This window comes from Lytechinus pictus, chromosome 3, assembly GCF_037042905.1.
Source record: "Lytechinus pictus isolate F3 Inbred chromosome 3, Lp3.0, whole genome shotgun sequence".
Taxonomy (NCBI): domain Eukaryota; kingdom Metazoa; phylum Echinodermata; class Echinoidea; order Temnopleuroida; family Toxopneustidae; genus Lytechinus; species Lytechinus pictus.
The window spans coordinates 74,039,049-74,060,873 of NC_087247.1; the positions used below are offsets into that span (position 1 = coordinate 74,039,049).

A 21,825-nucleotide genomic window follows, 5' to 3' on the forward strand; every position below is an offset into this window, starting at 1 on the left:
ACTTCAATTCAGATGGGTAAAAATATTTTTTAAGTATTGCTGATAATGCTAATTCATAATGCAATTTTCATAAGTTTGCTCCCAGATACAATTGCCATGAAAGAAAAAAACAGTAGATAAAACGGAAAACAAAAGGGAAATAGTAAAAAATAATATTATTTTCTGAATGTAAACATCTACTGTAAAGGTAGCTCACTCGCATTTTTTAAAAGAGCTCAATCCACCATACCAGGCCCATTATGCCACTGGTCTTGTATACTCGATCGTTATCATCCATAGAAATTTCTCACCAATCTGCACAGTAGAAAATCGCTTCCTATTATTTTCAAGTAATAAAAAATATTAAAAATCAGGGGAGGGGGCAGTGGGTTAAGTTTCTATCAGTTACACCCAAAATGACCATTGTCCTAAAATTGCATTCATTTTATTTGCTGATACATAATAGGGGCCTAACCATTAAGCAAGTTCTATGGAATATAGAATTATTCTTTCAATACTATCTTGAAAATTTAAAATCTTGCTTAATTTTTCAATGTTGATGCCTAACATTTAAATACATGTACGGGTACTTCTTCATTGACCCTCATTGATATTTGACCTTGAACATAATTATAAGCTCTGAAACTCGTGCCTATTATGTACATATAGATGTGGATCCACAATATACTTGATTCTTCTTGTGCCAATCTGCCGCCAACGCAGAATCTTTAAAAAGGCGTTTTTAAGAATGCAGCAAATAATGATTTTGTCTTTATGCTACAATGATGTCCTGCACCCTCCAAACCAAACATACACAAAGAGGCAAATTGTCATAATGAATAAAAAAAATATGCAATCCTACACAGTTGAAATCACTTATCTAAAAAATTTATTTGAATCACACACTTTATTGGAACCTGTTCAGCTGCTAGTAATTGCCATAGTAAATAAATTGGAATATTTCATGGATTTGAAATGTTGTAAACGTGGTTAAAGCTATGTTTGTTAAAGGGAGATTTATCTCAATACCAACATCTATATTGCTTTGATATAAGCAGAAAAGAAAAACCAAACACAAAAGGAATGAATCTTTCAAAATTATGAAATCTTTGAGATCTAGTAGGTGGTGAGAAATAATACTATAATGGTGAAACATTATACCCTCTGTTAAATCTGAATGTTAATCACTAAGTACATGATAGTAATGATATAAAAGTTATTCAGAGGACACATGAGGGTGGGAGTCAAAGCTTATAATCTAGTGGAAGGCATTAAATTCACATAATTTCTTGACATCTTCAGAACAAGAATCAACATTTCATCGCCACTAAACTTTGCTGATGAAGGATATGAACCCCTTTTAAAATCATTAATCAAGTGTCAAACATTTTCATTACATTTTTATTTGTGTGAATAGAAGTTGAATAGATGAATCAATGAACTGATTGAAATATGAACTATCATACAATCACTTTGCACACTATCTGACTGTCATACAGAACGTTTCCTTATCATTGCCATGATTAATACATGTTCATAACCTTTTATTCAAATTCATTTGATTCGGGGGGGAATCATCGTCAATCTTGCTAAATAAACATCATGCAAACTAAGTCATTAACATTAAAATTTATCTCAAGCTAAGATACATCTTGTCCAAACCTGCTTTGAAAAATTACATTAACTTTAAAAGTAAAATAAGAACGCATACATGAACTATACTCATAAAGGCAATTTCAAAAAGGTGAATGCAATAAGACTAAATGAGGAGAAGGGGTGTAAGGGGTATGGGTGTAATGGAATCCACCCCTTCGATAATACATGGTTTGAACTCAGACATACAAATTTGTCCTCAGTTTAGGTCAACTTGATTTAATAGAGAAAACTGCCGTAACAAATTATTTTTTTTTTTAAATATTCATAAGGAAAGGGATATACTCTCAACTTAAACCTATTATAAAGACACAGCGCTGTATTATAGCCTATAACACCTTATTGAAAAACCATAATAAATTATAGAATTGGTTAGATATTTTTTGTCAAAATCATGATATTATTGAATAATTTATAGTTTTATAATTGTTTTGTAACATATTGTGAAGTCATTTTATGAGTGGGAAAAGGTAGAATACAAACTATGTCTTCAATGTGAATACTGGTATTCAACCAAACATGTAATTAAACTCTTCAGTAATTTGTACCTCATCATTAACAGTGGATGGGGTTGCATTACAAGAAACATACAGAATGAAATTATAGAGTACTTCTTATTTTCATAACTTATCATTTTAGGTCAATAGGTGTACAATATTATGTGTGATTGATTCCAGCAGGAAACCTTAGCAGTTTTACCAGGCAGGTGGTCTTTATGGGTAGGTATTCTTGAAAATGTATATACCAATGGAAAACACAGCCAAGGAAAGTCCTTAATTAGGAAGGAGAATGAAATCTTTGTATCAAGTCAGCTTGTATAAAAAACAAAGAAATAAAAGAATATGATCAATAAAATTTCAAGAAAAATTTGAAAAACAACAAGAAAGTTATGAACAATTAAATTATGAAATCACTAATGTTATGGAGATTCTCCCATTGGCAATGAAAGCAAGATTTATGATATCACAGAAGTACAACTCTCCCCTTTGTTCACTGAAAACATACCCCAAAACATCTATGTTTGCTCATTCTTATGATAGTAGCAACTCTTTGTCCATGATATATTTTATGGAACCCCTATAGTATGTCCTCACATGAAAAAAAAACTATTTATGTAAAATATAAAGTAATTGGGGAGTTGTACAACTGTGATGTCACACATGTTGGTCATAATGACAATAGAAGGATGTACAAAACATTCAAATGCTCATAACTTTCCTATTATTTGCTTAGATTGTCTCGAACTTTCATAGATTTGTTTCTTTGATTTATCTGTTTCAAACAAGCTTATTTGTGTTTAGGGTATCATTCTCCTCTAAGAATGTGCTTTTTTGTTTAGAACCAAACTACATGCATACTAGAATTTCAATCTCCAATGATGGGAGATTCTAAAAGATTTCTGACATAAGTCTAAATGAAATAACATGAATACAGTACCCATGAATTATATTCACACTACACATAAACTTATAGTTCTTAAAGTTTTGGCACTACAAATTTGCCAATTTTTTATTCATTGCAATTTTAAATATTTCAAACTTTCTTATCTTTTGACTGAAATTGCTTTACTCCTAAAGACATTAGAGTGCTTCTACCTTCCTTACAAACTCTCTAATATCTTGGGCTAACAAGGATGGAACTTGAAATGCTGGGAAGTGACCGCCGTCATTGAAGTATGTGAAGTGAAGAATCCGTGGATGGAATATCTTCATAAGCCAATCTGATGTTGCCATAAATTCATAAGGGAAGCAGGCATAGCCAAAGGGAACACGGCTGGAATACCTGGAGATTCATATTTGAATAAATATGTTAAAGAGATGTATAAAAAGCATTACTTGAAAATGCTTCAACAAAATCCCACCTTATGTACTGAATTAGGAAAATAAAATCCTGCACAACTTTGCTATGGATTGTAACTTAATTTTTAGCTCTGTAACAATGGTAGTTATTATTGGTGGCAATCTCACAGGTTTTATACAATAGATTGAAAATGTAAATGATTATACATGAAATAAATTTGCTGAGTCAATTATTTTAGTGATGGCTCTATCTTTTTAACACACCTATCACCAGGCTATGGTTTTCCAAAAAAATAATATCATATCAAGTACAGTTATTATTATCCATTTTCACCTTTCAGACAATATACTTGGTAGGCATATTATTTAGACGTTTTCTTGACTTACTCAAAGTGATATCCTTTTGCATTTTCACCAAATTCTTCTTTGAAGAGTCGCACAGAGGATGCTATATTACCATTAACCCAATAAATCATGACATTGGTCAAGAGGTCATCCATACTGTAAGCTTGTGTGAGACCACCATCTTTAAAATTCCTCCAATTACGATTGGTCCAGATGGAGAATTTCTCCAGAATAACTGAGGCAAGGCCCATTGGAGAGTCATTTAAAGCCATTGCTAGAAAGAGTAATTAAGTGATGATAAATAGGTTACTAACACACATTTTGTATCTGCATGATTTCATTTCATAATGATACTTTGGACAACATTATTATAACTATTTACGCAAATAAACCAATCAAAGACAACTTCTATTATTTTTGCAGGATATTTGAATAATTTGATGAAAGTTTGCTGTGGAATTTCTTTCTTACATTGTGCTCCCTCTCTTAAAACAATTTCGCATTCCTTTCTCAGAGTGATAACCATTCATGGGGGGGGGGGGGGTCTAGTCTACAAATTTCCTTTTAGAACTTGATTTCTTCCAGAAGAGAAGACCCCTTTTCATCATATCATCTTCCAAAATTTCATTTCACTTCATTGATTGATTTCGGCAAATTTTTTCATGAACAAATAACCTAAGAATATACAATAAACAGAATATGAAACAAAATGTAGGATTTGTATCAAAGAAGAAAAACCATCTCTGCATACAATCAAAATAATGAACAAAGTTGTGTTTTATTCAACATTTAAAAAGAATGCAGGGGTTACCACTATAGGCTTATAGCTTGAATTATTTGCAGTATGCCTTGACATAATTTTTTGTTACTAATTTTCAACCAATCTTTACTCACCTAAGGAATCTGGTTTTGTTCCAAAGTCATACATGTATCCCATTTCTGTGATAATAAATTTTATCCTTTCTCCGATGCCAAGGAGGGCATTTCTTTCTTCTTCCTTCGGTAAGAAAAATGATGGCCACAAGTTTGCAAGCATAGGGTAAAGAAAGGATTTACCGCTCACCTGAGCAAGGTCATTATTATGAAGTCCTTTCACGTTACTGGAAAAAATATGGGATAATTATTATTGACAAATTATGTGGCTTCATGTAAATTACAGTTTTTGTCACGTGTAGGTCATAACAGAAGTTTAGTTTTATAAACTGCAAAAGATAGTTGATGTGATAACTTCAGACTTTTATTTTTTAAATCTTGGATCTATATTAAAAATCTAAATCTGAGGAAATAATAAGATATGCTGATAATTGATAATGTAACATTACATGAGAAATTGAGAATAGCTGATAGCTGAACTAAACATCCATATCAGAAACAATGAAATGAACCAAATTTCATATATTGTATTTCTCCTGTCATGTTGAATAGAAACTCATAAGTGCAGTTTGTTTTTGTTTTGTTACCATGATACCCAGATAAGATAATTAAACATATGCCCTCACATTAATTACAATATGGTGTGTCTCATAAAACATTTAAAGGGATGGTCCAGGCCAGAGATATTCATAACTCAATAAGTAGAGTAAAATTCACGAGGTTAAAATGCTGAAAATTTGATCAAATTTGGATAACAAATAACAAAGTTATTGAATTTTACAGATTTGCATTATTCCGGTGAAACAGTTCTAGGCATGTCTTTATGAAAATTCATTAGGTGGGCTGATGATGTCATATTCCCACTTGTTTTTTTGTATTTCATTATACGAAATTAGGTTTATTCAAAATTTTTATACCAAGAACTAAGACATTGGATTGACAAATGATGTGCATTAGTTATTTATTGCTGCAACTTATTTTATCATAATGGAGAGTGGAGACACATTGTTTACAAATGTCTGAAAAAATGACACTTTTATGATTTCATGTAATAACATAAGAAAAAGGAAAGTGGGGATGTGACATCATCAGCCCACATAATGAATACTCATGACCATGTGCATATAACTCTTTTCACAAAATAGTGATAAACTTTATAATTCAATAACTTTGTTATCCAATTTTTTTGAAATTTTCAGCATTTTGCTCTGTGAATTTTACTCTTTTTATGTAGATATAAATGTTTTCAGCCCAGAGTACACCCTTTAAAGTTTGAGGGACGAATTCCTCTGTTGATTAACTGTAATAATTCATGATCAATTATGAAGAGTTAGTGTTTGCTGAGTGAAATTTGTACTCTAATTGACTAAAAGTAGGAATTGCATTTATTGTAACATTCAAGAAAGGGTGATGGTTCAAGCACCTCACCTCTCACTAAGTGGAATGTATATTCCAGTGTAATCTCATTTCTAGAGCTCATAAATTAGGAAACTTTTTTGTATGAGCCATCCATACATAGGCCTACTCCTTCAAAATTATACATTATCATTCATTCTGGGGGAGGGGGCAATCATTTCAAGTATATTTTTCAGACAAATGCCAGATTAAAGGGATGGTCCGGGCTGAAAGTATTTATAGCTTAATAAATAGAGTAGAATGTACTGAGCAAAATGCCAAAAATTTCATCAAAATCAGATAACAAATAACAAAGTTATTGAATTTTAAAGTTTAGCAATATTTGGGGAAAACAGTCGTCATGAATATTCATTAGGTGGGCTGATGATGTCACATCTCCACTTGTTCTTTTGTATTTTATTGTATGAAATGAGGTTTATTCAAATTTTTTCCTCCAAGAAGTAGAAAAATTGGAATGACAACTAATTTAGTGCATTAGATATTTATTGATGCAACTTATTTCATTATAAGGGAGACATATTATTCACACAAGTATGAAATAATTAAAAAATTATGATTTTATGTAATAACATAAGAAAACGGAAAGTGGAGATGTGACATCATCAGCCCACCTAATGAATATTCATGATGACTGTTTTCACAAAATATTGCAAAACTTTAAACTTCAATAACTTTATTATTTGTTATCCGATTTTGATGAAATTTTCGGCATTTTGCTCAGTGAATTCTACTCTATGTATTAAGATATAAATATTTTCAGCCGGGACCATCCCTTTAAGTCATTTAACTAGTACACAAAGTATCAACAGGAGTTTAGTTTTGTTACATAATCAGTATATTTTGATTAAAATTAAGAATTCATGAGCATGACTCACTAGGTACACACGCATTCACATGAGTGTGTTCAATGTCGGTTTCCAACTTTAAACAGAAACATGGATCATGACTGAAAACTCAATTATGAAACATTGAACACAAACACGATCAGCGGTGCACTGTTCAGTGTCGAAAATATAAAGCTGTGTGTATGCTGATTGTCATTAAATATCCTGCATTCGTTAGCACAGCTTCAGTGCGCAGTTTGACCCTTCGCAAGAAAGGTCCGCTCTTGCAAATGATGTAGGCTTCCACTGCCAGAGTAAATTTAAACATGTTTCAAAACTCAATTGTGTTCAATGTCGCATTTGTGATGCTCAAGTACCTAAAATTTGAGCTGATCGCGTTTACAAACGCATCTTTCAACGTTAAATTTTCCTCGGAATCGTGATTTGAAAGATGTTTACTTTTACAACTGGGAATAGGACATTGAACACCCGAATTGAACACACCCTTTGTTTCTCATTATATTCATGTTTTGTAACCACGTTTTGAATCATTCATGTTGCCATTTATATTTGAAGAGTTTGGTTGCAAAAGGGGTTGGGGCCACTTTGGCCCTCTGGAGAATAATCATGTTTTTCATTATCACTTATTGCAATATTCTTATGAGAAACTAAATTGTCATGATATACTACCCTATCATGTGAACATAACATTGGGTGTAATAGAAATCTACCTGTCTTCAATTTTTTTCAAAAATTATCATATTGTAGACCTAACCCCTTTTGCAAGCAAACCAAAATGAATCCAATCTCTATTAAATAAAAAAGTGATATTTCTTTGGTATCGGAGTGACTAAAAATCGATAGGTTTTGAAACAGAAAGCAATAAAATTAATAAAAAATGGACCTAACCCCTTTTGACAGATAAGCTCTTCAGAAGAGTTTGGTTGCAAAATGGGTTAGGTCCACTCCAAGAAAATAATTTTTTTATTCTCCCATATTGCAACATTCTTATGCGAAACTCAATTTTAATGATACCCTACCATGTGAACATAAAATTGGGTATAAAAGAAATCTACCTGTCTTCATATTTAAAAAATAAAATTCAAAAAAAATCTTTGAGGACTAAACCCCTATTGCAACCAAACTGAAATGGACCTAACCCCTTTTGAAAACAAGTGGAGCACCTCTGGCAGTCTCACCTGCATCGCGCGATTCAATATAGCAGCAGTGCTGACTTTGAAAACTACTATAAAATAATTATTCACAAAAACACCATTCATATAATGATATAATACTACGTTCATTGACAATAAATGACATTTGACCTTGATCAAGACATGTCAATGATACTTGATTACCCCTACATGTATATCCACATTTTATAAACTATATCTATTTAAGCTTTGAAAGTTATGACAGCAATCTAATAATTACCTCCAAAATGGCCAAAGTTCAATGGCCTTAAATGACCTTTGACTTTGGTCATGTGACCTGAAACTAACATAAGATGTTAAGTGATACTTGATTACTCTTATGTCCACGTTTTATGAACTAGACCAATACACTTACAGAGTTATGGTTCAACAAATACCCCCAACATGGACAAGATTGACCTTAAATGACCTTTGAACTTAGTCGTGTGACCTGAAAATCACACAGGATGTTAAGTTATACTTGTTTACTCTTATGTCCAAGTTTCATAAACCAGATCCATAAACTTTCAAAGTTATGACACATACCCCCAACATGGCCAAGTATATTGACCTTAGACCTTGGACATGTGACCTGAAATTCACACAGGATGTTCAGTGATACTTGATTACTCTCATGTCCAAGTTTTATAAACTAGATCAATAAGCTTTCAGTTATGATGGTAATTCAACAAATACCCCCAAATGGCCAAGATTGACCTTAAATGACATTTGAACTTAGTTGTGTGACCTGATAATTGCACAGAATGTTAAGTGATACTTGATTACTCTTATGTCCAAGTTTCATAAATCAGATCCATAAACTTTCAAAGTTAGGATGGTAATTCAACAGATACCCCCAACATGGCCAAGTATATTTAACTTTGACCTTGGTCATGTGACCTGAAATTTGCATAGGATGTTCAGTGATACTTGATTACTCTTATGTCCAAGTTTTATAAACTAGACCAATAAACTTTCAGTTATGATGGTAATTCAACAAATACCCCAACTAGTCCAAAGTTCATTGACCTTGAATGACCTTTGACCTTGATCATGTGTCCTGAAACTCGCACAGGATGTTCAGTGATACTTAATTACTTTTATGTATAAGTTTCATGAATAAGATCCATAAACAAAGTTATGATGTTAATTCACCAGATACCCCCAACTTGGCCAAAATTCAATGACCCTAAATGACCTTTGACATTGGTCATGAGACTTGAAACTCAGGCAAGATGTTAAATAATATTTGATTTACCTTATGACCAAGTTTCAGAGACTAGGTCCATATACTTTTGAAGTTATGCTGTCATTTCAAAAATGTAACCTTAGGTTAAGATTTTGATGTTGATTCCCCCAACATGGTCCAAGTTCATTGACCCTAAATGACCTTTGACCTTGGTCATGTGACGTGAAACTCACGCAGGATGTTCAGTGATACTTGATTAACCTTATGTCCAAGTTTCATGAACTAGGTCCATATATTTTCTAAGTTATGATGACATTTCAAAAACTTGACCTTAGGTTAAGATTTTTGAGGTTGATTCCCCCAACATGGTCTAAGTTCATTGACCCTAAATGACCTTTGACCTTGGTCATGTGACATGAAACACAGGCAGGATGTTCAGTAATACTTGATTAATCTTACTTGGCCAAGTTTCATGAACTAGGTCCATATACTTTCTAAGTTATGCTGTCATTTCAAAACTTAACCTTTGGTTAAGATTTGATGTTGACGCCGCCGCAGCCGCCGTCGGAAAAGCGGCGCCTATAGTCTCACACTGCTATGCAGGTGAGACAAAAATTATCACCACCACCAAAACCCATTGAATCATATTTTATCATAAGAAATATCATTTTTAGAGAGTGAAATAGCTCAGTTGGTAAAGCGTCTGACTGTCAAACCAAAGATCGTGGGTACGAGTCCGCCCCGGGCTGATGACTAAAGCCAGTATGTTGTGTGTAAACATCTCTCCCCTGTTCCATAGATGCAGGCTAAGTTACAGTGGAAAACGCTCCATCCCTCAGATAGGAAGTTAAATGGAGGCCCCATGTAGAGGAGAGTCACCACCTTTGCACATTAAGAACCCACTGCCCTAGTTTTAAAAGAGTAGGGGGAAGTCCGGTGTAGTGGCCCACCTATACACTCCCCCAATCAGTTATATCTGGAGAGACCTGCCGGTCACAGTGATTCAGTTTGTTTTCACCTCCCAGGCACAGGTGACACCGAAACAAAATCATAATAACATAAGACCAGAGTGATTATCATACCCAACTGCCACTAAATCCACCAGACCAAGTGAATATTTAATCAAGTTTCTTGTTTTCTTATTTGTGAAAATCCATTTTTATCAGGTCCATTTTCAATGGAATAAATGCAAATATTAGCAGTTCACAAAAACTAAAACAAAATATTAGCCAAAAAAGATTGGGATTCAAACTTGCATTTTTACACATGTTAGCTAGCCATTGTTATCATTATAATAATAATAATTATTATTATTATTGTTTTTATTGCTATTATTATTATTGTTATCATTATTATTATAATTATTATTATTAATGATAATATCATTAATCATCATCATCATTGAAGAGGAACAGGAAATGTTGCCAAGGTGTTGTACTTACTCAGGAAACATAATAGCCATGTTGACAGTGATTGCTGTTCCCATATCACCTCCCTGGGCATAGTAGCTCTTGAACCCTAACCTCTGCATCAATTTATTCATCACTCGTGCTACATTATCCACTGAAAAACCTAGCAAATATACAACAAAATAGGTGAGGAGTAGGAAGTGTACTATTCATCAATAAATGTTTAACTTTGTATGGGTACTACCTTATTGTCAGATCAATTATAACACAACTACTATAGTATTTTTATTCATGATTTCTACACACTTTACAAATGAGTTATTAATATACATACATTTTTCTTTAGTACGTTTTCATCAAATTTGCTATTGAGGGGCTTCAGGTATTACATATTCTAGACAATTAGACTTTGTAATGCATCTTATGAGCTAGTCTCCAATAAAGGCCATATGAAGGTAAAATCAAACTGGTGAACCTGAATGTTATCATTACTGTTTTCTTCTTCATGTATACACACTCATCAATCCTTTAGAATGCCTGAAGCTCCTCCAAGTACTTTTTAAAAAACACTTTTTAATACATTCAAGCTCATCTACTTTTTTTAAATATATATAAAATATTTTTCATGTATTTAGTTCGAACATAACTATGGGAAAAGAAAAAATATTCGTTCAGGGTAATGCTACAATTTATTTGTCTTGATTATGATGGTAGGTTGCTATGTTTTTATAGATCGATAGACCTGTGCATTCAATCATAAAAACAATGATTGATTAGGGTTAGGTTTATCTTCAAACATGGCTGCTTTGGGGACCCTCTAGAGCATGTTCAAATTGAAATTAAACAAAGCAGGGGTTTGTGCCTGAAAACTACTGTATGCCAGCTTACTAATCACCTTTCCTATGAGGCGCTTCTGAGAATCCAAAACCAGGAATACTTGGACAGATGACCTCAAAGACATCGTCAGATGACCCTCCATGGCTTGTGGGATCAGTCAACATAGGTATTATCTGGTGGAAAGAAAATGAATATTTTTAAAAGTGCAAGAAACTGTTGTGCACAGCATGTGACATTGAAAAAGTGTGTCAAAATTAAAAATTCAAAAACATATTTCTTAAAACAGACAGATAATAAAAAATAGCTGTAGTTCAACATGACTTGTAGAATTAAGCAGCATATATACACATATATATATTTATGTATGTATGTATGTATGTATATGTAGATAGATAGATATTATATTATATATATATATATATATATATATATATATATATTATATGATATCAGCAACCCCATTTATTCAAATGAAAAAAATATTGGTGTACGAGATGAAAGAAATTAATTCTGAGATAGGAGGCAATATCTAGAGACATCTTGATGAAAAATGCACTGAACCATTCAATCTTCAATAGAGGTACATGTAGCTGAAAGATCTTGATAACTGACAATAAACAGGTTTATAATAATTGAAGTGGGGTAGTTTGTCAGGAAGGCATATATTCTAAAGTCAGGTTCATCTTAGGGTGTGTTTATGCTTCCATTGCGAGGACAGAATCAGCGTTTTCAAACGTCGATTCAAAACGCCGATCATAAACGTGGTTCTGGGAGTGCTGTTTATGCTTAAATTTTCAGAGGCAAAATCACGATCTCCAGCTGGCTTCGCATTGTAATTTTCGTTGAGCAGGAAAGCGAGGTCAAATTGGGCGCGCCCTTTTTCGAAAGTTTTTTTTCCGAGTGTTGTTATGGGGAAGGTACGTCAACTGTTTTATAAACATCGAACAATTTACGATATTTTAGTCATTGCATGGAGCTTCTTGATATAGCCATATAATTTCCACCATGGTGAGGAAAATAGTAAGAAAAAATAAAGAATTTAAGTGTAGAAAATAATAAAATATCTATTTGTTTATGCTACTGGGGCATCTGGCGATGTCTCCTCATTATAACTCATATGTTCCAGGGGGTTTTTGGGGTGTAAATCCCTCAACGTTCATCATGATGACAAACTTGGAAGAGTAAATGCTAGCAATAGTACTACACATGCAAAACAAGGGAGATGAGAGGTAATTCCATGGGGGTAACATGCGACCATGGAGCAATGCGACTGTATTTGCCCGCGGATTTTCATCTCACCGGAAGCATTACCAAATGACGTCATTTAAACACGTTTATGATCGTGGTTCTGTTTATACTTCCTCAGAAAGCCTGATTCTGGTCAAACGACGTTTACAAACGCACCTTTTTGTGAGTTTACGATCGGCGTTTTGAAACAGCGTTTAAATGAAAGTAAGCATGGACGCAACCGTGTTTTGGACTAATCACGTTTGGAAACGCTGATTCTGGCCTGAAAAGTGGAAGCATAAACACGGCCTTAAACTCTTCACACGTTTACTTTAAGCTTTAAACTGAAGTTGTGGTTTAGCCCTACATCAATAAAGTTATCACCTATAATTTTTTTTCCAAATAAATTTTTATCACCTACCTTGTGGAATTCATAGACTGAACCTGGCCAGCCGTGAATAATGATAATGGGCTTAGCCTTCTGTCCAGGTTTTAGTTTGGGTTTAGCATGGATGAAATGAACATCAATGCCTTCAATGTTGGTCAAGAATTGGTCAAACTGATTTAATTGTTTCTCAGCATCTCTCCAACTGAATAAAAACAAAATTACAAGTGAATGTCAAGAAAATTTGTTTTCTTATTTCTCATTTCTTTCATTTCCTCCCCATCACCCTCTCACAACTCATCCCTTTTTCTCTGATTCTTCTTCTCTTTTATGCTCTCTCCTCTTCTTATACTTCTTCCTCCTTCTCCTTCTGTCACTCCCCTTCACATGCTCACTCTCTTACATTTTTAAAACTCCTTCTGTAAAACAATATAAGTTCAGTCAAATGGGGTTCAAAGTGACCTGGGTCCTAACCCCTCTGCAGCCCAGCCATCTTTCCGGGCCATAGCCAGGATTTCATGAATGGGGGGATTCTTAAATCGTGTACATATGGAAAAATTCCATTATGAAAAAAAGGAATTCAATTCGATCTCTTAAACAAATTGACAAGGCCAAAAAATGAAGATTTTTTTTTCACCACCATCATACTCAATATACATGTAGTGGGCTTTATTAAATCATGTTTACAAAAAAAATCAATCTAAAGATTATGATATCAATCAAAAATTTAACCTTGATTAAATTTTAGGAATTTTGTATTTAATTCCCTAAGAAATAGAAATAAATCCTTTATTGCTTGAATTCTACACTTCTCAGGTAGTCTGCCGCTCAAATACTGCACATTTTTCAAATATATACACAACAAAAAAAGTAAGTCCCCCCTAAATCAAATTGTTGTAGCTTTTGAACGGAATTATTTTGAGATATATTTCGTGGGTGGTTTTCTGCACTCATTAAAGGGGAATCCAACCTTTGCCATAAAATATTGTGTTGGGAAGGAGAAAAATAAATTAAACAGGATGGTGAAAGTTTGAAAGAAATCGGACAAGCAATAAGAAAGTTATAGCTGCTTTAAAATTGAGATCACTAATAGTATGTAGATTTCAAATTGGCAACTGGGTAAGTAAACTATGACAAGGGGCAAGGACAACTTTTCCATAGGCCATGTACTTTATTATCAGGGATTTGTGGTTTTCTCCTAAGTACCCATTCCCCTGGGGCAGTAATCTAAATATAACCCAGGTAGTATTTTGTTTAATGTCCTCATGAAAGAAAAATATAATTTGAAATAAAACTTTTGGGAAAAATGACATTTTAGCCATAATATGTATTGGAGCACATGGAAGAGTAGTCCTTGCCTTACATCACTATGACATCCCATATGCGGCCAATTTGAAGTCGCCATGAGTATAGTGATTACCAATATCTACAACTTTTAAAAATTCATAACTTTCTTGTTGTTTGTCCAATACTGTTCAAACTTTCACCTATCAACTTGTCTGATTTTTCTTTTTCTCATAAAAACAAATTTTTATTTGGGTTGGATTCCCCTTTAAGCAACTCCTGGGGAAAAATGAGATTGATCGGTTGAGTCATGCATGAGTAATTAAAGATTGAATTAAAAATGACCAGTTTTGAAAGTCACAAGAGTCGTTTTTCAGATTGTACAAACAAAGTTGCGCAAAAGTTGTTTTTAGGTGAATATTATGGTGTTAATGCTGTTTTACTAATACTATCCATCATTTAGCCACTCCACACACAATTTTGATATCGTATGTTCACGGTTGAGTGAGCACAATATTGCAGGGGCCGCGGAAGCGGGGTTGCGGTGGGGCTCAGCCCCCACTTTTTTCCAAAAGCACGTAAAAAAATGTAAAAATAACCACACGATTGTGATTTTTGCATGGTCAGCCCCCTCCCCCACACTTTGAAAACCGTTCCGCGGCCCCTAGTATTGTGACATATCATCATAGGGTTTTTGGTAGTATCCTCTACAACTTGTTAGGTCATATTAAAATTTGAAAATGTTGGTGGCTCCCCGATTATAGGCCCCTCCCCCATTTTAAAATTCTGGATCCACCACTGATTTTTTTTTTTTTTTTTTTTTTTTTTTAAACAAGTCCACACCTAGTTCAAGAATGCATAGCATTTTCCATTTATTTCAATACAGGATAAAAGAGCACTGTCGATTAATTGCTTTGCTCACGGGCATAGGTGCCGTGGCTGAGGATCGAATCCCGGCGGACTTTCAAATTTATAGTCGGCGCCTTAGACCACTCGGCCACAGCACCTCCCACGGCACCTCCACCACTGATTTGTCCATAAATTAAACTGATCAAGAGAAATTGTTAGGAAAAGAATACATTTATGCAGTATAAAGAGTATTCATTCCTAACTTTTCGAATGTGCTCTCTCAACCATGAAAATGTTAAAAGTTTGGAAAGTGTGTGGTGATAGAAATGATGGATGATAAAAGCAAAATTCACATTTGAAACCGAATTTGCCCCCCAATATTTACCTTATTACCCTTTAAAATGAGTCTGTGACATTGAAAATACCCATTTTCCCACTTTGATGTGTGCTCACTCATCCATAAATGAACAAATCGATTTCATTTTTGCACAGAATTCTGCCGATAAGTTGATAAACATTACTGCCAAATGACATTGCTGAAGACAGCCTTGATAAAAAGTTCCACCATATTGAATAAAGGGGTTACTTATTCTTAAATATATGCACCCATAATGTACACAAGTCTATGAGAGAGCAAGTCAAAATTTTAACAAATATGAAATGAGGGATTGTTTCATGGACGGTTTTTGTTACTTCTGCCAACAGTTATTTAATGAAACTTCGCACATGGCTTCAGAGTAACACTATCCAAAATAACAATTCAATATGGCACAGAGTGGGGCCAAGGCCTTGAACTTTCTTATCATTTGCATAATTTTTTAATATTGTGTGCTCACTGATGCTTTAAACATCGGGATTTTCATAAAAATCGAATCAAATGAACCATGCAAGGAGGTTTGTGACAGATATCCATAGTTACAAAGTGCATTTTTTCCAATAACGTAAAAAAGAGCTAATCACATTCCACATGTTCATTCAAGCGTGAATGTTTAAAGGTAAATGCTAGTTTTGGTAACGATATCAAAATGAGTTCGTACAGAATCCAATGAAATGACCACCAAAGTGTCTGTTTGTATAAATAAAACGTATGTGCCAAAGGATTCTGGAAGAAATTGTGTAATTGCTGAGAAATCAGCAAATAAGCACAGGATTCGGGTAGAGCGTCGGGCACATTTAAAGCAATAATTATACACTGTCCCATGTGCGCTTATCTGTGTTGGGGATCTTCAGTCTGAACATTTTTCGGCATAGATTTCAAGATTTCACGAAGTTCAGTTTATGTAACTGTACCAGATCTAGATCCTCGATGATATACTGACAATTAAGCCTTGTTTTACAGACTTTCTCATGAAATCAGTGTTTACTGCAACTACTGGAATTTCTCTTTAATTAAACGCCTTTGAATCATTGAAACATGTTAATTGGTCATGAACATAACGAAAAAGTTGATAAAAGATCAGTGTCAGTTACCAAAATGATACAATTGCCTATGATATTTGAAAATCGTATTTTCTGTTTACTATAAATGTTCATTGAACCGTGAAACGATGAATATTGTTAAAGATACTCTTCCCTAAAATAACTGTAATCATATTCTATCATTTTTATTGATAAAAATGTGTAAAAAATCCAAATAGCAAATTTGAACTTGTGTTTATTCAACCGTGATATCTAGCCAAAAAAGTTGCATCGTCTTTTAGAAAGTACCTTTTACAAGCCTTCTGATCTAGAATTACATGTAGTTCCAATAAAATGGAATCAAAGTCATGATATTTGGCTTGTGACTTTTGAAAAGTTACATTTTAGCCTTCTGACGGTGCTCACTGAAGCATGACGTAAAATACGTCCGTAACATTTACTCAGAGGGTAGCTTATAAAATTACCTATACACTCATGTAAAAATATATGTAAAACTCGTATTGGTTCGGAAATTATTGAAGTTTGTTTAAGGGGGGACTAAATTTTTTGTTGTGTATAGATTTACAATACAGCGGTCTTCAAATAACTGAACAGGCCCTACAGGTACACAATCTCCTGACTAAAGAAGAACGGCCTCACTCACTAAATTCATAGAAGAGGTATATTGTTAAGGGCCTAGATGTGTGCTCCAAAAGAGTAGCAGAGATACTATGATGAGATGATATGAGCGACTTGCTTTTGAGAGGGAAGAGAGGGGACATAAGAAGCAAGTATAACCAAGGATTAAGAGATGGACTACTTTTATAACCCATTCCATTTGAAGAAACACTTGACACAGGTTTGATTGAAATTATCATAAATATGGTCCATTGGATATATATTTTGCAAATTGTGGAGAAATGATTCTTGCCTAACTACAGACATGCTAGCCTCCCATTACAAGGCAAAACAAAAATAACTGTTGCAATATTTCTTGAAATATGTAAATATCCAAGTTTTATGAGCACATGTATTAGGTTGTATTCCCAATCATCTCAACAAAATAAGTTTTCCCATGAAACTGCATCGCATGTCACTATCAATGCATCATCAGTGCATTATGGTGTCATGCTACCCCTTTTCTAAATGAACTACATTGGCTACCTGTTTCTGATATAATACGTTATCGAATACTTGTTCAAACCTATAAATCTCTGTCAACCACACTACCTTCTTACATTTCTTCCTTATTTCAGCAACAAAGATCTACATACTCTCTTTGATCTGCAGCTGCTCCTTCCTATGTCATTCCAAAATCCAGAAAACAGGCCGGTTTCAACTCCTTTCAATCTCTTGCCCCCCCCCCCCCCCCCCCCGTCTTTGGAACAAACTCCCTCCATCTCTTCGAAACCTCTCTTCTCTTAACCTCTTCAAAAAACATCTCAAAACACACTTATAAAACCATAAGCCTTAACTTGTCTTATGCAATCAGCAGCATTTTGTATCCTCTGGAAAAAGCGCTATATAAATCCAATTATTATTAATTTGTACTTCTTTAGAAATGGGAACCTGCAAGAATGAATTCTTGAAAACTCCTTGCTATAAGAGTGAAGTTGGAAGAAAGACTATGGTGCAAGGTATAATGGCAAGTTACTACAATCCATTATATTAGAGCGAAATGAAAGTGTTTGTTCATCAGATTTAGCTATTAGCTAGGCAGCATATAGACCAAAAGCTTCAGTCTTTGTTATATTGTTTTACGGATCTACCAATAAAAGTTTTGTAATGGTTAAAAACTCCTATTTACAGACAGCTGACAGCTATCTAGGCAATGTGGAACAACAAAACCATGGCCCTAGGAAGGGGGGGGGGTTCTCCCAGGGGGTGTTGCATGCGCAGCACCCATTGGAATTTTGGAAGGTGGGACAAATTGGAGAAATGTATGGAAAATGATCAACATTTTGTGTTAAGAGCCCCCTTTTTTTGCTTGTCAAATCATTTGGGACCAAAATAACCTTCCTTTTGTAGTGAAATCTCCCTTTATTTGTTTGGGTCTTTTTTTTGCTTGTCAAATTTACTCCAGTTACCCCCCAGGGCCCTGAACAAAACTTGTATGCCTATAAATAATCTAGTGTAGCTACATAGGTACTGGTAATGATACAAATACAGGCTTACAGACAATACACCATAAAAATATCCCAAAACAAAATGAACTCACAACATGTACAAACCAGGAATACAGTTCATGAAATATTTAGAATCAAGTCACCACAAAAGCATCACTCACACCACTCTGTTGGAGTAGAAGGTCCATGCAATAGCTATGTAGTGTGGTAAAATGTACCACAGTCTGGGGCACGCGAGACTGCTCCCTACATACATGTACTACTGTGGGATGGGTTGGAGCAACTACCTCCTTGGTTGGAGCATAGAATATACATGTACTATGGGCTAGAGGCTGCGTGCACACAACAATAGACCCAAACCCCCAAGCCCTGTGCATTCATCCATGCTTGGGTGCACAACTCAGGTCTCAGCATAGCTGCATAGTCAGGCCAGCCAAGCGATCTAATGATCACTTGAGAGTCGACCGGTGCGAGACGAGGACGTCTGTGACTAGATAATATCTACACAAATCAACCTTTGCTTCGCCCTTCGAGTTTCAACTAGATGCAGCAACTATACATCACACCAATAGCCATCTACAGCAAGAATACTTCACACCAGTAATATCTACAAGTTACTTTGGGCCTGCTTTTTAGTTTGATATTCATATCACAGTTGTCTCACACCAACTTTCGTCTGGTGAGTATCCCTAAAGTTTCCTTCTGTTAACCCCACTTTCCACCCTTTTTCCCTCACAGGTTATATAATACTAATATACCTAATTTTACCACAGTGGCGTTGCGAGCAGGATAAAAGTTTCCCTTCTGTTAACCCCACTTTCCACCCTTTTCCCTCACAGGATTGATATATTAATATCCCTAATTTTACCACAGTGGCGCTGCGAGCAGGGTAAAAGTTTCCTTCTGTTAACCCCACTTTCCACCCTTTTCCCTCACAGGATTGATATATTAATATCCCTAATTTTACCACAGTGGCGCTGCGAACCTTACTTTGCGCGAATTGGTATCCCATTGGATTTCAATTCATTCATTTTCATTTTGATTTATTTTGAGTGCGTTTTGGGAGTGTTCTGCTTCCTTCATAAATTTTTGGAAGGGGGTAGATATTGGATATATTTAGAGTGTTTAAAAGATCAAAAATACATTGTGCTTTTGATTTTGTATTGCTTGTGATATGATAGTGATATTCTGATTAAATTTCTGAATGCTTGTTGTGTTGCATGGGAGTGAGACTCCACAAATAAATTTGTATTTTTGACATTTTGCAAAGCATTACTTTTACATTGGCTTTGAACGTGGTATCTTGTGTTGAGTTAGATGGTCAGTCCATCTTCCTTTTACAGCATTTGTACAACACGTCACAAGTCTTTTATACGCAATTTGTTTGTTTTTTATTCAAAACTTGAATTAATTTTACTGTCCAACTTTAGTGGGATAATTATATCAAATTTGTTTCCAGATTATCCCAGCTATCAATTTTGTAATATTTCCCAAATTGAGCGAAATTGCGATTTTCAGAATAGATTTTCTAGTCTCTTTCCCATGTTTTGTTTGTGTCATTTTTGAGTGATTCAGAGTGCTGAATTTTCATGCTCTTTGCTGTGTTTTTTTTGTGAATTTTTGCCTCGGGCGTGGCTCAGTTAGTGAATGGACCAAGCTGAATTGTGCTTGTTTTCTTTCACTTGTCTAGCTGAGCATTAATTCAATAGTTTGGTGATTGTTGTATTTTATGTATAGTCACCACATTTTCCAATTTGAAATTATTCTGTTTTCTGGTTTAAAATAAAATAGGTGGATACTTATTTTCAACCATTTTCCAAGGAAGTTCCTTATTAAAAAAAAAGATAGGCTAACTGTTTGGATACTTTGCTTGATTTTAGGAATTGAAATCAGGATAGACTATATTTGATTTTCTTTGGTAAATTGTCTTGCTATCAAATTTCAAGGTGGAATTAGGAATTTTATTATCTGCTTTGAATTCCATATTATTAGTAAATTCCCCACATAGAATTTCAAATTGTTCTGTGCTGAATGCAATTTCATAATAGAAAGGCATTTTCTACCTAGAATTTTATATTCTATAGTATATTCCTTCACTGTGTTTGGTTAAGTCTTAAGAACTAAGCAAAATTGCAAAGATTTTCTGTTAGGTCAAATTGGGTTTCATGTTTTTGAAATATGGTTGTTTGAAATCAAATGTTACCTTTTGATCAATCTGTAGAGATACCACATGTACTTTAGAATTCATTGGCAATCCTCATCAACTTGGTTTACTGGGCAGGAAAGTTTGAAAACAGCTCCAATAACAATCATTTATGATGGCATTAATGGGAGTTGGAAGGTTTTCCTTCAACAATTTTCTCGGTATGCCGATAAGGCAGGTTGGACCGCCAGGCAGAGAATCAATAATTTATATTTGTGTTTGCGGGGGCAAGCTGCTGAATTTTGTACAGCTATTTTTGAAAGCGACCCCAAAATTGATTACTTTGATTTAGTTTTTGAATTGGGACAAAGGTTTGGACGTGATCCACCTGATATATTCCCTCAAAATGTTCAAACCCATCAAAGAGGGCATATTTCTTTTGCTAGCCAGTTTTCTTCTCCATATTATTTTTCCAGTCCCATCACACAATCTCCTGTTCCTAATGTTTCACAGGATTGTACCCCATTTATTTCTAAGTCTTGTAATCATCCAAGACACCCTAATGAAGTTAATGATTCTAACGAAGATTGTGCCACAGAGATGGCATCAATCAATAACAATATTCTTCATACCCTTTCTGAACTTGAGTCAAACCATAGACCACAACCTGTGGCAAAACGTTTTATAAACTCAGTTCATTCATGTCCCAAAACTCCCCTTTCTGATCACCCAAACTGGGAAGGGTTGAAGATAGAGGCCGACCTTCAACCCCAATACATGAAGGCCAAGTGTCCATATTAAGCAAAAAGAAATTAGATCCACCCAAATCTGGTAGTCTGATCTCTGACAATGGGGAGGGCTTTGACCCAACAGTTGAAATAGGTGTGGCTTTGACC

At 34.5% G+C, this 21,825-nt stretch overlaps 1 protein-coding gene across 2 annotated transcripts; it reads right to left on the reverse strand.

Moving 5' to 3' along the window:
• Positions 1-851: 851 nt before the first annotated feature.
• Positions 852-19,343, reverse strand: LOC129258069 (epoxide hydrolase 1-like). Of its 2 annotated transcripts, none has more exons than XM_064097707.1 (7): positions 18,948-19,343; positions 13,166-13,334; positions 11,576-11,690; positions 10,714-10,843; positions 4,671-4,876; positions 3,819-4,050; positions 852-3,414 (listed from the first exon to the last, which is right to left on the reverse strand). In XM_064097707.1, the coding sequence occupies exons 1-7, from the start codon at positions 19,040-19,042 to the stop codon at positions 3,213-3,215; spliced, it is 1,149 nt and encodes a 382-aa protein (XP_063953777.1). In that variant the 5' UTR covers positions 19,043-19,343; the 3' UTR covers positions 852-3,212. The 2 variants fall into 2 exon arrangements, with proteins under 2 accessions (XP_063953777.1, XP_063953778.1); XM_064097708.1 differs by having other exon boundaries at positions 18,879-19,108.
• Positions 19,344-21,825: the final 2,482 nt, after the last annotated feature.

What these genes read in the sequence shown, in the direction of transcription:
- LOC129258069 (XM_064097707.1), bottom strand. Translation starts at nt 19,042, where the DNA reads ATGTATGTAGGGAGCAGTCTCGCGTGCCCCAGACTGTGGTACATTTTA. An exon ending in CAGTCTATGAATTCCACAAG is followed by an intron (nt 11,691 to 13,165) that starts GTAGGTGATAAA and finishes TCTTTCCACCAG; the next exon opens with ATAATACCTATGTTGACTGA. An exon ending in ATGGCTATTATGTTTCCTGA is followed by an intron (nt 4,877 to 10,713) that starts GTAAGTACAACA and finishes TATTTTTTCCAG; the next exon opens with TAACGTGAAAGGACTTCATA.